The following is a 15,713-nucleotide window of genomic DNA, read 5'->3' as shown; positions in this document are numbered from 1 at the left end:
AGGCTGCAATTATAGGCACTGTGAGACAGCATTATGGGCACGGTGAGGCTGTAATTATGGCCACGGTGGGGCTGCATTATGGGAACGGTGAGGGTGCGATTATTAGCACGGTAAGTCTGAGATTATGGGCACGGTGGGACTGCATTATGGGCACGATAAGGCTGCGATTATGGGCACGGTAAGGCTGGGATTATGGGCACGGTAAGGCTGAGTGTATGACGTGTGACATCCTAGCCATACCCTGCTATATCCGGCTTGGGCCGTTGCCATAACAACGGTGCTAAATCAGCTAAAAGTAGTTGGATCTGTATGTGCGTTTATAATTAATCGAAATTAGATGATTAATCGATTTTAAAAAAAATTGATTAATCGAACACAAAAATTTTAATCAGTAACAGCCCTAATATTTTTTCTTTCTTCGCTTTATAAAAACCTATGACAAAAAAAGTAATCTTTAAAACCACCCTTGCCTCTAAATCAATATTTTGGAGGATCTACTTTTCAAAATGAGTTTATTGTGCCCAGTGGGCGGCGGCAAACAATAACACCACCCCCCGGTCGGTCGGGTCTGGAGCACTTGCCCCATATATGGTGAGCAGCGCTTCTCCTGGGCTTCACCGGCGGCTTCCCCTGCTCAACGGCGGCTTCCCCTGCTCTCCACGGGCATCACGGAGGTGGAGGCTTCCGTTTCCTCCCTCCTCCTCGGCGGACAATCGGGACTCTTCTCTTTTCGGCCAATCAGAAAATGGGTCTCAGATTGTCAGGATCACTTAAGTGCTCCTGCTTCTCATCACAGCATCCAGGTTTTGGCTATTGCATTCTCCCTGTCTGTGTCCACCTGCTAGGTGATTGATGTGGTCAGTCACCAGTTATAAGCAAGTTAAACGCTCAGTCCTTTGCTTGTGATAGCGAATGATACCTGTGTTGTTCCTGATCAAGCTCCCTGTCTGTCTGACCGCCCTGCTTTACTAGTTTTGATTTCCCAGTGTATGTCTTCGGACCAGATTATTGGATTATTCCTTGAGCTCAGCTTGCCTTTTACCTGGACTGTCATTGAACCACGCTACCAGTCTGCTAAATGCAAGTATCTTTTGACTTTTCTCAGTTCGCTTCTGCCCTGGTGTGGTGGCCAGGCACTATAGCATTGTGTATAAGTCCTGGGGGCAACCAATACCAGTAGGCCTGCTTGCCTTAAGGGAAAGGGGGCTGCTATAGGTAAAGCACACAGTAGCTAGCTATAGTGTCTGACCACCTGCGTTGGGGTAGACATGACATTATCACAAGCCTTTAACACGAAAATTTTCTGTCAAGATGGACTCTACACAGGCTCGCTTATGTGCTGAGAAAATTTGCAAACTGACACGCCAAGTCCAGGAACTGTCTTTGCGTGTAAACGCACCTCCAGCAGTAACGCAGAAGCCAAAGCCCAAAGTTAACCCGCCTGATCGTTTTTCTGGTGACCCCCTATGTGTTTTCCAAATGTAAGAATAGTTGTATGCTGTACTTTAAGCTTAAGCCACACTCCTCTGGTTCTGAAGCGCAGCAGGTTAACCTGATTATTTCAGCTCTAAAAAGGCAGTTCAGGTTAGGCTTATCAGACTCTATCAAAGACTCCTTAGTACATTACCCTGAACCAAAGTCATTGAATGAAGCCATGCAAGTAGCCATCCGTATGGACAGGCGTTTACGGGAAAGGCGTACAGAGAAAGTTGCCCACTTTTTCTTTATTTCCTGAGCCCTCTCAACCTCTCCAGGAGGATGAGCCCATGCAAATTGGCACTACCCATTTATCCTCTGGGGAAAGGGCTAGAAGGAGATCTCAGGGACTCTGCTTATACTGTGGCAATCATGGCCACTTTGTCACTAGCTGTCCTAATAAGCCGAGAAACGCCAAGAGTCTAGTGCGGGTGGGGTCCGCTTCTATAGACTATACTGTGTCAGTTTCCCTCAGAGATAAACTATTTGTTCCTGCACAACTTAGCTCTGCCAAGTTTTCTCATCACCTCTCAGCTTTCATAGATTCTGGTGCTGCTAGCAACTTAATTGATAAGGACCTAGTACACCATTTACAGATTCCTGTGACTAAGAGGCACAGACCCTTTTCAGTCTTAGCTGTCGATAATTCTCCCTTGTCCATGGGCCTGGTCACCTTTTGCACTGTACCTATTACTCTGACCATTGGGGAATTTCATATTTAGACAATTAGCTTCTACTTGATCTCATCTCCCACCTATCCCCTTATCTTAGGGTATCCCTGGCTTAAACTCCACAACCCGCACATAAACTGGGCTACAGAGATGATTAGGCCCTGGTCCCAGACTTGCATCCAGAACTGCATTAAAGCTGCTGACCAGTTGCCCATTAATTTGCCCAACTCTTGTGTGGCCAGTACTAGTCCTGTGCCTTTATTACAGTCCTATTCAGATCCTGATCATGACAATGTTTCCAAATGTGACCTCAGTTTGCATAACCATGTGCCATTAAATTACTCTGTTGTAGCAAGTCTATTGAATTCTCTACAGATCACCTCTCCAGCCAATTGCCACAGGCTGAATCCTCTACCCTTGAAGCCAAACTTATCCGTTGTCTCCCAGCCTTGTGCCCTGTTTGGAAACTTCCTCTATGTCCTCAGAAGTCAAGCCCCCTGGATTACCCCTACCTTTGCCTGTCGCTAAACTCCCTTGGACACACAGCCAGGCTAACTTGTCCGCAAGTTCCACAGTCACTACGCCTGGCGATGCGATTCAGACAATCGCTACGCCTGGTGATGCGACTCAGACAGTCGCTATGTCTGGTGATACAATTCAAATAGTCGCTACGCCTGGTGATGTGATTCAGACAGTCGCTACACCTGGCGGTGCGGCCCAGTCGGCCACTGCATCAGTTATGCCAGTCCAGTCCATGACCATTGAGCTTCCTGCTTTTTATTATTCAGGACTTTCTGTAACCTGGGCTCACCCTACTTCTACTACGCTCATTCTAACCAGTCTAAGAAGTTCAATCCATCCTTTGGATAAACTGCCTCTTTTGGCCAGGTGGGGCTTTAACCTTTTTTTCAGAGCTCTCTGCACTCTGCTCGTGTTTCAGCAATCCAGCTTGACTTCTGTGACACGTCCCCTGCTAACCAACGTGACCTTGCAGATCCATGGACCTCTGCCCAGTCTGATGGTCCTGTGCTGGACGTCCAGCTTGTCTTTGAGGGTCCGAGGGCCCCTCCTCAGAGGGGGGTAATGTCAGGATCGCTTAAGTGCTCCTGCTCCTCATTCTAGCATCTGGGTCTTGGCTATTGCATTCTCCCTGTCTGTGTCCACCTGCAAGGTGATTGATGTGGTCAGTCACCTGTTATAAGCAAGTTAAAGCTCAGTCCTTTGCTTGTGATAGCGAACGATACCTGTGTTGTTCCTAATTGAACTCCCTGTCTGTCTGCCCTGCTTTACTAGTTTGTATTTCCCGGTGTATGACTTCGGATCAGATTATTGGACTATTCCTTGAACTCAGCCTGTCTTTTACCTGGACTGTCATTGAACCACGCTACCAGTCTGCTAACTGCAAGTATCTCTTGGCTTTGCTCAGTTTGCATCTGCCCTGGTGTGGTAGCCAGGCACTATAGCATTGTGTATAAGTCCTGGGGGCAACCAAGTACCAGTAGGCCTGCTTGCCTTAAGGGAAAGGGGGCTGCTATAGGTGAAGCACACAGTAGCTAGCTATAGTGTCTGACCACCTGCTTTTGGGTAGACATCACATAGACCCACTTCTGATTGGCCGGACTGAGGATCAGTGTTACAATAGCGAAAATTAATTTGCTGTTGTAACACCTGGGTGGGCTCGTAACGCAATGCTCCGTGCCCGAGCCCACCCCAAGCCCACCCTCTGGCTCTAATCAGGTGCTTCAAAAAAACACCCCCCATGGTCAGCTTGGCATGGCACAGCTCCAGTGAGATTTAACATTGGCGTCTATGAAAAATCTTGGTCAGCTAGGCATGGCACTGCTCCCATAACATTTAACATTGGCGTCTATGGAAAATCTTGGTGAGCTTGGCATGGCAAGCTGATCAAGATTGCAATGCACTGCACATGCGTGAGATCGGCGGGTGCATGCTGGGTAGCCAGTATGTAGGGAATCCAGGAAGAGGGACACTGTGGCTTCAGATGCCTACACTGAAGATGGCCGCACTGTGCAGGAACTTCACAAAGTAAGAAAACGATGCTGCAGAAATGGAAAACTAGGCATAGTTTACACTACAGCATACCTTTGTTACATTGCATGAGTATTGTAGGGGTATTCTCAAAAGTCATATTTCGGCCGGAACACCACTTTAACTAAAGGCAAATAAACTGTGCACTTTGCAAGTGCAGTTGAAATCTGCAGGAACATATGCTCCAGAGCTTAGTAAATCAGGTAAAGCTTCACTTTGCAAAGAATACGCTATCAAATGCATGAAAAATAAAATCATGTTATTGCTTGCACATGATTGGATGATGGAAGTCGGCAGAGCTTCCCCTCATTAGCCCTGGCGCAAATGTCTTTGCAGAGTGCAACTGCACTTGCAAAGTGCACAGTCTATTTGCGTTTAGTAAATCAACCCCAAAGTATCACAGTGCTGAAACCTAAAAAAAAATGGCCTGAACAGGAAGGGGGTTTAATTTACCACTTTTCAAGTAGTTAAAGATGGCAAAAGGTTTAAATAGCTTAAAGTGATATTAAAGACTTATGTTTGTTATTAAAAAAAAAAAAAAAAAAAACATTATACTTACCTGCTCCATGCAGTGGTTTTGCACATAGCAGCCCAGATACTCCTCTTCTCGGGTCCCTCGATGGCACTCCTGGCTCCTCTCTCCTGCCTCCGCAGCAAGCAGCTTGCTATGTGGGCACCAGAGCCAAGTCGCAGCTCTGGGTCCATTCAGACACGGAGCTGCAACTTGCCCCGCCTCCTCTCTTCTCATTGGCTCACAGATTTTGACAGCAGTGGGCGTCAATGGCTCCTACTACTGTCTCAGCCAATGAGGAGGGAGAGTCATGGACAGCCAAGACTCTCGTGCAACATCGCTGGATCAAGATGGTGCTCAGGTAAGTATTGGGGGGCTGCTGCACACATAAGGTTTTTTATCTTAATGCATAGAGTGCATTAAGATGAAAAAAAAAATGTCTGCCCTTAGAACCACTTTAAAACCCAAATGAAGAATCTTTAGTAATGTTTCTACTGCACAGCAACAACAGTTTACAACAATGTCTTCTTTTAAATGACAGGGAACAAGCAAAGGAACTGATAGACTGGATGTATCAACTGGAATCTGATAAATTTGATCTTATGGAAAAAATGAAAACTCAGCGATATGAGGTATGATTACTATCTACAACTAAAAATACACACATGTATAAAATGTGCAGTTCTAGGATAATCATCTTTTATCCTTCTCTTCTAGATTAATGTCCTCTACAATCGTATCAGCCATGCACAGAAGTTGTAAGTAGTGTTTTTTTAGAGCATATAAATTGCAGGTTTATTAAGGCTGAATAATTTTTTGGTTTTTGAGCAGTACATAACATACTAACATGCATTGCTGTCCAATAACACAATATTTAAGGCTGCAGGCATATTTTAGTCAATTGTATCTACTCACTTAAAAGAGAATGTCAACCCAACATTTTATATTTCTGATATGTGCCTGTTGTACCATGTACTTGTATTAAAAAGTATCCTGTTCTTTTTGTATTGCTTCCTTTTTATGAAATCTCTGGTGTTCCTGCCAGTCCCTCTGCTTTCCTATTAAACACTGACCACACTAGGCATGAGCGCACACCATGGTCAGTTCTCTAGCCATGCTGGGAACTGAACCTTTCACTGGGAAGATCAGTGTGCTGCTGCTCCCCCCCCCCCCCAGCTCTTATGCAGCTGAGAACAGAGGGAATATGATCACTTTTAAAACAGGAGGATTAAAGATACTTCTAATGTTTTTATATCTATACACAAATGTTTTGCCTATCATTTCTATTTTAAACTCAATGGGTTGTTTTACAAGGTGAGGGGTTACAATCACTTTAAATTGTTCTTCAGGGAACAGGGTTGAAGATGGGCAGAGTTGTGAAAGGGCGGAGTGGGAGCTGATTTTTGTCAGCCTTTTTCAACCAGGGTGCCAAGGCACCCCGGGGTGCCTTGAGGTTCCTTCAGGGGTGCCTTGGTAAAATGCCTAAAAAAATTATCAAAAAGTGTATACAAGCCAGCAGGTGGATCAAGCCTACCTTTTAGTTACACAAAGCTATGGGTTTTCATTATGCACCATTATGACTTTCTAGACACTGGCATCCTAACAACCAATGACGTCATCATTTGAGGAGGATGTCTGTCGCCTCCACAGCATCCTTGTTTGACCCTCCTTTGTTTCTCTCCCTCAGCACTGGGGGTCACATTAGCTGAATGATGGAGAGAAATTGAGGGCGAAGAGAAACATAGGAATACTAGTCAGTACCAGTGTGCAAAAGTGTATTTTCTTTGCAAGAATTAATCATCTCTAACAATGGCTGTCCTACATATGGGTGTTGCTGCATTATATAAAACTATTAGAATAGTTGTTTACATTTTAGAATGGGGTGCCTCAAGACTGTCCATAATTTTAAAGGGTACCTTGAGATTGTCTATAATTTAAAAGGGTGCCTTGACTGAAATAATTTGAGACACACTGGCCTAAGTATAGCTGGCAGCAATTATCAGTGTATTCTGAAGGCTCCCTACTGTCAGAATACAATAACTCCACTGGAACGATTCAGGTAATTTTTTTTGTTGAACCCCTGGTTGAATGAAAAAATGAATAATGTATGGGCTGCCTGATCCATGTCTCAGCCCTATCAGTCTAGTGGTGAGGGAAAGACTATAGAACCATAGGAAATCTACTTTTGAAGAGGATGGGACATTTAGAAAAATACTGGCAACAAGAAATCACTTCTAGGTAGAGTCAGGTGGTCTTCCCCAAGTGGATGTAATAATATCACATAAATATAAGGGAAAATAATGTGGAGAATACATATTCCCTTATGGACCCCCATACACATTAGAATATGCCAGCTATGAGCGTGTCTTACAAGCATATGAATAGTCTAAGGGTCCCAATAAAAAATGATAAAATATTTAAGTAGGAATGGTTGCCATCCCCTTAGCGAAGCATCCCTGAGTCCACCTGGAGTATATACGAGTAAAAATCTATGTGAATCACATGCTTTATATTACTATGAGATCTGTAGGGGACATGAATCATGAACGACGGCTCTACGCAACCTAGAGAAATCACATGCTATTGTATCTTTTGTTAAAAACTGATACACATATCGTACAGAAAGTATCTTCATGATCATTAGCACTATATGGTGACAGCCCTGACATCAGCAACTGAACTCGTAACTTGTAAATGGATTACAATAGGTATAATTGACAGGTAACAGCAAGATTCTCTAATGTGTTGTGTATGTAGGTCTGGTAATGTGGGTCTCATCACATTGCAAACAGGGTCTGGCTATCTCCACAGGTAAAAATCACAATGAGGTTGAAGAAATATGTTAAAGGGGTTGTAAAAAATAACAAACATGCCTTCACTTACCTGCTCTGTGCAGTTGTTTTTTCACAGAGCAGCCCCGATTGTTTTCTTCCTAGGTGCCCCACCGATGCTTCAGGCCCCTCCTCTTCATTGGGTGCCCCCACAGAATGCCGCTTTTCCCAGAGACACCCGTGCTGGCTCGCTCCCGAGTCCCGCTGCTGCGTCTGCTACTCCAGTGTCATTGGATTTGATTGACAGCAGCGGGAGCCAATGGCTCCTGCTGCTATCAATCTGTCCAATAAGGAGAGAGACAGCGACTGGAGCCGCTGCGCTTGTACATATCGCTTGATTGGACTGGGCGCAGGTAAGAAAAAGGGGGAATCTGGGGGGAGCTGCACTACAGAGGGTTTTCCATCTTAAAGTGGTTGTAAACCCTTACACACCACTTTTCCCTACAGGTAAGCCTCAGCCAAGGGTCACCACCCGCCCAGACTGGGGAGCTCCTCATGGGCCCGACAGCCTCCACACCCTCTCACTCCAGCTCTTCCACTCGACAACTCCTCCCCAGCTGGGCTGACCACAGGTATTTAAGGAGGCCTTCCCCCTGCCAATCCAAGTTGGGGATTGGTCAAGGCTCCCCAGATACCTCGGGCATCTCCACCTCTCCTCCCCTCCTCTCTTTCCAGGACCTTCTAGAAGGAAGGGGGAGGTGGTGGTGATGCCACCTGTCAGTCACCCAGTTCTCTCCCTGAGCCACTCCCAGCCCAGAATGAAAACAGGCCTAGCCACCAGCTAGGCCTGCCCAAATTTTCCTACCCTCTCAAAAATCCTCACTCCTAGCACTCGCTAACTAGAGTGTGCTGCACTAGCATTAAACTTGTTCTCATACAGCCATATAAGAAATACCCCCCACCCTTGCATTGCACACGTTTTCTCTTGCAGTGCCAAAAATCCTTCTCAGCTGTGTCCGGCTTCTCATGCAGTTTTAGTAAAAATAGCTTTCCTAGCCCTCCAAAGTCACCATCAAAATTTGCCCCCTATTGACTTTAATGCAATTCGCTTTCAAAGAACTTGGGGCATGGCAGCCATACCACTGCTTAAAAAAAAAACCGCTGTACATTTAATAAGCCTTTAAAAAGCAACAGAATGAATAATTGACTATAATCAACAAAAAGGTGGGCAGATAGCCTGGTCATGTTACCTGTCAAAGTCCCCTGACCTGTTTTCCTGCAATCAAGAAGAACTTTATGGCGCACAGCCTAATTTTTATTAATGAGATGGGCCATGGTGTGTGTAACGCAGCAGTGCATAGCGGAGAGTGGATAGCGATATAAATAGCCGCCTCAGGTTTGTATACAAATCCTCACATCTCTTTTAGGTGAGCACCAAAAAGTACTAGTCAGTGCTGAGAGTGCATAGAAGTTGGATATAAAGCAATGAATGAGTCTTAAAGCGGTTGTAAACCGCTGGATGTTTTTTTTTTCTTACCCGCAAGGTAATGTCATAATGTGCTAGTATGCATCACATACTAGTACATTCTGTGAAACTTACCTGAAAACGAAGCCTTCCAGTGATGACATCTCATCGCTGGAGGCCGCTATCATCTTCACCCGTCTTGCGGGTCGCAGAAGCCGATCGCTGCACGTGGAAGCCGATGGTCACGGCACAGGACACGGGTGGCCATTCCTTCAGAGCGCATGTGCCAGTGATGTCACTGGCTGCATGTACAGTAAATATCTCCTAAACGGTGTACATTTAGGAAATATTTACACTACCTATAGGTAAGCCTTATTATAGGCTTACTTATAGGTAAAATTCAAAGATGGAAGTTTACTTCCTCTCTAAAATGACACTAAACAATATCCTTATTCTCCAAAAATAATCAGTACAAATGCCTACCTAAGGGCCCTGTAAGCCATTTTTCATGAAACTGTTTCTTATTGTGTTTTTCTGTCTCCTTGTAATGTCCTTTATGAACTCTCAAAACTCTCCTTTTCCCCTCCTTTCCATTTGTTTGGAATGAGCAGTGCTCATTGGTTGCGGTCGTGTGAACTGCTCTGCCTACACTATACATCCCTTAGTCCCTTCCTCCCTACTTACAGTGAAATCATGGAGAACAAATGTAGACACCCTCTAATGCCGCGTACACACGGCTGGACTTGCCAATGGTCTAAACTCCGTTGGCATTTCCGACGGAAAGATTTAGAACATGTTCTATATCTTAGTCCGTTGAAAATGCCGACAGAAAAAGTCCGACGGGGGCATACACACGGTCGGAATGTCCGACCGAAAGCTCCCATCGACTATTTCTGTCGGGAAGTCCGGCCGTGTGTACATGGCATTACAGAAAGTCAGATCACAGCTGCAAATGAAAGGAATCTTGAGATTTGGGGGAGGCTTAATCCATAATTGAATGGATTTTTTAAAAGCAGAGTTTAGTGTCACTTTAACTGTCTTAATTAAATAAGAAAAATCTCTGGATATTTTATTGGGGTAGATCTCAGTAAGTGATCTGCACAAGTATGGTTATCAATACATTTAAAGTTTGTGCAAGAATCCTGTCCTATATCATATGCCATGTAGTATTAAAGCTAATCGCCACTTTCACTCTGACATGGTGAATTCTGTCTCTAGTGCTAAATTTAGTTGAACAGAGCATGCTCTAGCAGTGTTTTTTTCCTCTGTATCCTGTCCCCAGCATACACACCTCTGTTCCCTGTATCAGTGCCAGCATAAGGGATGGTCCCTCCAGTACCCAGTATCCTTCCTGAACTATAAAAAAAAAGTACTGGATGTTTTTTGCACTCATTCAGCTGTCCTTTGCAGAAGAGCCTTTTTCCTGTCAACATTATTAAAAGCTTACTGCTTACATGCTCTACATGATAACGTTAGTCAGGGGACCCAAATTATCATATCAGCATTGCAATTGCAAGAGCGTAAACACACACAGAGATGTGTATATTGGCTCTTTCACACAGGTGTTGAATTCTAAACCACCCTTTGACATGTGTTAACACACCTATAGCATTAATGAAGGTTTTTGACATGTTGAACAAGCATCCACAGTCAAGTAAAGCGACACTCCTCAAACGCCCTGTGATGTGTGTGTTTTCTGTTTTTTTTTTAAAGGCTAAAATGGAAAAATTACCACTTTTAACACTTTGCAGTTGCACCTTATCCCGCTGTAAATGCCATAGGTGTGTTTACAGTGCGTTTACGGCTGGCTTATGGTGCACTTCATTAGAAGTGAATGGAGGAGCTTACAAAGCGTCAATGCCTGCCAAGCTCTGCAGGTAGAATTATTTTTGGATTTTGCTCAGGGATAACAATTAACTGTAATAAATCCCTGTTGTTCCTGCTTACACCCTCACAACCAAAAGGCAAGACAAACACTTCGCTAGGTAGATGGGTTCAAATACTTTGGGGTGAAGTCAGAGGCGTAACTAGAACCTTCAGGGCCCCAGTGCAAAAACCATGAAGGGCCCCTGACCCATAGTATGATGGGGGTATTGTGACATGAGGGGGGCAGTGTGACAAGGGGGCAGTGTGATGGGGCAGTATTATGGGGGAAGTGTGACAGGTGGGGGCAGCGTGTGACAGGAGAGGGGTAAATATGACAGAAGGGACAGTGTGACGAGGGGGCAGAATGATGGAGGAGCAGTGTTACAGGAGGGGGGCAGTATAACAGGGGGGTATTGTGACAAGGGGGCAGTGTGACACGAGACAGTGTGGCAGGTTGGGGGCAGTGTGACAGGTGGGGGGAAGTATGATGTGGGCAGTGTGATAAAAGAGGGGCTATGTGGGGGGCAGTGTGACAGGTGATGGGGCAGTCTGACAGGTGGGGGAGGCAGTCTGACAGATGGGGGGCAGTGTGATAGGTGGTGGGGCAGTGTGACATGTGGGAGGGCAGTGTGACAGGTGGGGGGGGCAGTGTCATAAGAGGGAGAAAGTCTGACAGGTGGGGGCAGTGTGATAGGCGGGGGGAATTGTGACAGGTGGGGGGCAGTCTCATAAGAGGGGGCAGTGTAACAGGTGGGAGTGACAGGTGGGGGGACCCTGTGATAAGAGAAGGGCAGTCTTGCAAGTGGTGGGGCAGTGTGACAGGTGGGAGGGCAGTGTGACAGGTGGGGGGCAGTCTCATAAGAGGGGGCAGTGTAACAGGTGGGAGTGACAGGTTGGGGGGTCCTGTGATAAGAGAAGGGCAGTCTTGCAGGTGGTGGGGCAGTGTGACAGGTGGGAGGGCAGTGTGACAGGTGGGGGGGGCAGTGTGATAAGAGGGGGCAGTGTGGCAGGTGAGGGGGGGGCAGTGTTACAGGTGATGGTGCAGTGTGACAGGTGGGAGGGCAGTATGACAGGTGGGGGGGCAGTGTGATAGGTGGGGGGAATTGTGACAGGTGGGGGCAGTGTGACAGGTGGGGGGCAGTGTCATAAATAAGAGGGGGCAGGGTAACAGGTGGGGGGCCCTGTGATAAGAGGGGGACAGTCTTGCAAGTGGTGGGGCAGTGTGACAGGTGGGAGGGCAGTGTCATAAATAAGAGGGGGCAGGGTAACAGGTGGGAGTGACAGGTGGGGGGGCCCTGTGATAAAAGCGGGGCAGTCTTGCAGGTGGTGGGGCAGTGTGACAGGTGGAAGGGCAGTGTGACAGGTGGGGGGGCAGTGTGATAAGAGGGGGCAGTGTGACAGGTGGGGGGGGGGCAGTGTGACAGGTGGGAGGGCAGTATGACAGTGGGGGGGGGCAGTGTCACAAGAGGGAGATAGTCTGATAGGTGGGGGGAATTATGACAGGTGGGGGGGCAGTGTCATAAGAGGGAGCAGTGTAACAGGTGGGGGTGACCGGTGGGGGGGCCTGTGATAACAAAGGGGCAGTCTTGCAGGTTGGGGGCAGTGTGACAGGTGGGGGGCAGTGTGACAGATGGGGGGCAGTGTGACACGTGGGGGGGCAGTGTGACAGGTGGAATGGCAGTGTAACAGAGCGGGGGACAGTGTGACAGGTGGGGGGCAGTGTGACAGGTGGGCATTGTTATAGTAAGACACACAGCATGCTCAGCTGCCGGGCTTACCTTACAGTAGAAGCCTAGATGCAAGAAGCAGCAGCCCTTGTACATACTGCTTCCCTGTGATGTCCGCAGGATGTCCCAGCATTCAGAATACCGGCTAGCATCCACACATCCCGAGTGTCAGTGTATACAGTGGAGAGGTGAGGGGAGGAGCCTTTGACCCGGGCAGGTATCGGCAAGAGCGTAGAAGCAGAGTGATGCACTAGTGCACTGAATCTGGTGGTGCCTGCGCGGGTCAGAGGCCCCTCCCCTCTCCACTGTATACATTGACACTTGGGAAGTGAACTGCTCGCCGGTATTCAGAATTGGACATCCCATAGACATCCCAGAGCTTCCGATCGCCCCTCCACTGTATAGTTAGCTGCCAGCTAGAGGTACAGGGGGAGATGTTTGGTCTTGGGGCCCCACCACAGTGGAGGAACGCCAGGGCTCGGTCGCAAGTGCAACTGCTGCGACTCTGGTAGTTCCGCCACTGGGTGAAGTTTACCTAAGCACCTAACCCAGAGATGTATTTTTTGGAAAACTCTCCCATTGAGCCCTGTAGGCAGAGACAACCTTATTAAATGGTTTTGTTCTCAAAGTTTACATACTTCTTTGGACAAAGCCTTACCCCAATACCCAAAACTTTTCTTGACAAACTAATTGGGGTTGTTTTTTTCTTTGTGAGGGCTGGGAGGACCACCAGACTTGCAAGATAAGCCCTACAGTTTCTCCTTTCCTATGGAGAAATGGCCCTAATTTTAAAATTTACTACTGGGCTAGTTAAAATTCGCTGTTGGTTTTTTCAACCCAGGGACAACCCAACGGTGACTCTTGAGGTGACCCTTTTGGGATTATATGCTATACTTAGTCATCTAGTTTCTAGAGGCCCTCAACCAACTCGAATGTTACTCTCCCTATGCAAACCACTCTTATGATATATAATAAAGCTAGGACAAAGTACTGCACTCAACACGCTTTCTCTCCACATACCCCTCTCTGGGGAAACCCTACCCTTTCTCACATCAAACTGATATTGCATTCACAGGTTTGGGCTAGTCGGGGCATTGTGACCTTAAAACATATCATGTCGGGTGGGATACTAATGAAATTTATTGAATTAAAGCTTAAATTTAACCTGATATTTTTATGATTTCGGCATGTGGCTGGGACAAAATTCCTGACACCCATTGATTTGAAATCAGATCCCATTGTGGGATTCCTCACCTCAAGAGTGGTCAGGAAGTGCCTCTCTTCTCTATACCTGCGACTTTTGCTTTCCCATACCCCTAAGCTGCCTCGGGTTTTCCAGAATTTGAAGGAAGCCATAGCTGGCCTTACAGATAATGACTGGGACGACTGCTTAAGGTGTCAGCTTCCTTCTACAATTTAGCAAAGAATAGGTTCATACAGCTGAAGTTTATACACAAACTCGATTACACTCCACACAGGCTCCCTACTATCTACCCACCTAGTCCATTATGCACACCATGTCAAGCTGACCCATGTACTTTTACTCATATGGTGTGGATGTGCCCCCTAATTCGACCCTCCTGGTAAGGTTGGTAGACTATATTAACATAATCAGGTGGACTGACTTTGGGAATGGATCCCTTAGTGCTCCTTGCTATCATAGATGGGGTAGAGACAGGCCATCACTCAAAACTGTTTGTTTTTTATGCAGAGAAGAGAGATTTTAGTTAACAGGAAACTTTCTGCTCCTCCACCCTTATTTGGGCTACCTAGATTGATGTACATGGTAATTAACTGTAACTATTTGGATACCTAATCTTTGATAGCTTCAGAGATTAGTTGACATTTTTTGTCTCCTAGCTGAAAATTTATACCAGGCCTTCTTACAATGTGCTTTAAGGCGCAATGATCCCCCTCTCTCCCTCCCCTCTCTATATAACCGTTTTGCGTTTATCCTTTTCTGGCCTGTGCTTTATGCCTCTCCCCATATACAGTATTCTTGTTGACTGGACCTATATAGAAATGAACCCTTTGAAAACTCAAGCTCATGGATGGTTATCTATATAAATTGTCCATACTGTATGGTAACTACAATGGTATGAGAAATTAAGGCTACACCCCTTGATACTTATTGAGATATGTATGTGTTCCTTGTCTTTCAAAGTGAGACTGCTTGATCAAACAATGTAATGTAATTGCAGTTCTACTGAATCTGCAAAGTACTAACTGTATGGTAAATGTTGCACGTATATTGTATGTTATTATGAAACTCAATAAAAATTGTTACTTTTTAAAAAAGATATACCAAGTAATAATGACATGTACCATATACTACCCTACCCTCCCTTTTCCTTAAGTCACAAACACCCCATCTGTACATTGTGTGCACTGTCATAGCCATCTCTTCCCACCACCTCTCTCACACATTGGTTCCCCATCATACCCTCTGCGTTTCCCTCCTGCACATACTGCCCTCATTTAGATTTTACCCAATCCTCTTCTATGCATACTCCCTGCCACCATTCCCTCTATACTCATCACCTGCACATTATGCTTGCTAAGAAACTTTAACAATGTTTGTGATATCCCCAGCTTTAGTCATTGTAAAATAGGCACAGTTTTTCTAGAATATTTGAAAACAAATTTGAATATCTTTAACTGATTATGTCTTCTTTAAACATACAGCAAGAAAGGGGCAGGAAAAGGCCGTGTTGGTGGACGCTGGAAATGAGCAACCATGATAATTACTGGCCATCCCTGAAGTGCCTTGTGATGGACATTCTTTTCTGTAGTCTTCATCTTGTACTTTCTCCTAGACTATCTTCAAAATTCAGCCTACTAGTAACCTTCCATTGTGGATGCAGGGATGCACAGAAAACCAAGTCAAAGGAATTCAACTGTTCCAAATATTTTGCTTGCTAAATAAAAGAAAGCAGTGCAAAAGCATATGTGTGAATTCTTGTGTTTCATACATCTTCAACAACATCTTATTTAAAAACACAAAATCTCTGCGCTTAGGACAAGTACCAAAAGGAGGGAAAAAAGAAAAGAAAAGAGGGGGCAAGGGGGGGAGGAGGGAGGAGAAAGGAGGGGGGGGGGGGACCTGAAGGAAAGTGCAGGGGGTAATTACCCCAATGAGAAAGAAACAGTATAAGGTATGCTGCCACCCCTAGTTAA

At 45.8% G+C, this 15,713-nt stretch overlaps 1 protein-coding gene across 4 annotated transcripts in view; it reads left to right on the top strand.

Annotated features, from left to right (window-relative positions):
* TNNT1 (troponin T1, slow skeletal type) overlaps positions 1–15,482 on the top strand; it is a 78,474-nt gene extending 62,992 nt beyond the window's left edge. For 3 of the 4 annotated variants that reach the window (XM_073601303.1, XM_073601300.1, XM_073601301.1), the window contains exons 8-10: positions 5,249–5,339; positions 5,425–5,465; positions 15,222–15,482. In XM_073601303.1, coding sequence (XP_073457404.1) covers positions 5,249–5,339; positions 5,425–5,465; positions 15,222–15,267 — 178 coding nt within the window. In that variant the 3' untranslated portion in view covers positions 15,268–15,482. Of the gene's footprint in view, positions 1–5,248; positions 5,340–5,424; positions 5,466–6,394; positions 6,461–15,221 lie in introns of those variants that run through there. The other variant, XM_073601302.1, reaches the window with a different exon arrangement.
* The last annotated feature ends 231 nt before the right edge of the window (positions 15,483–15,713 follow it).

The sequence above is a fragment of the Aquarana catesbeiana genome, linkage group LG10 (genome assembly GCF_042186555.1).
Source record: "Aquarana catesbeiana isolate 2022-GZ linkage group LG10, ASM4218655v1, whole genome shotgun sequence".
In the NCBI taxonomy this organism is placed as follows: domain Eukaryota; kingdom Metazoa; phylum Chordata; class Amphibia; order Anura; family Ranidae; genus Aquarana; species Aquarana catesbeiana.
Note: the sequence above shows the minus strand (reverse complement) of the source record. Positions and strands in the feature narration are given on the sequence as shown.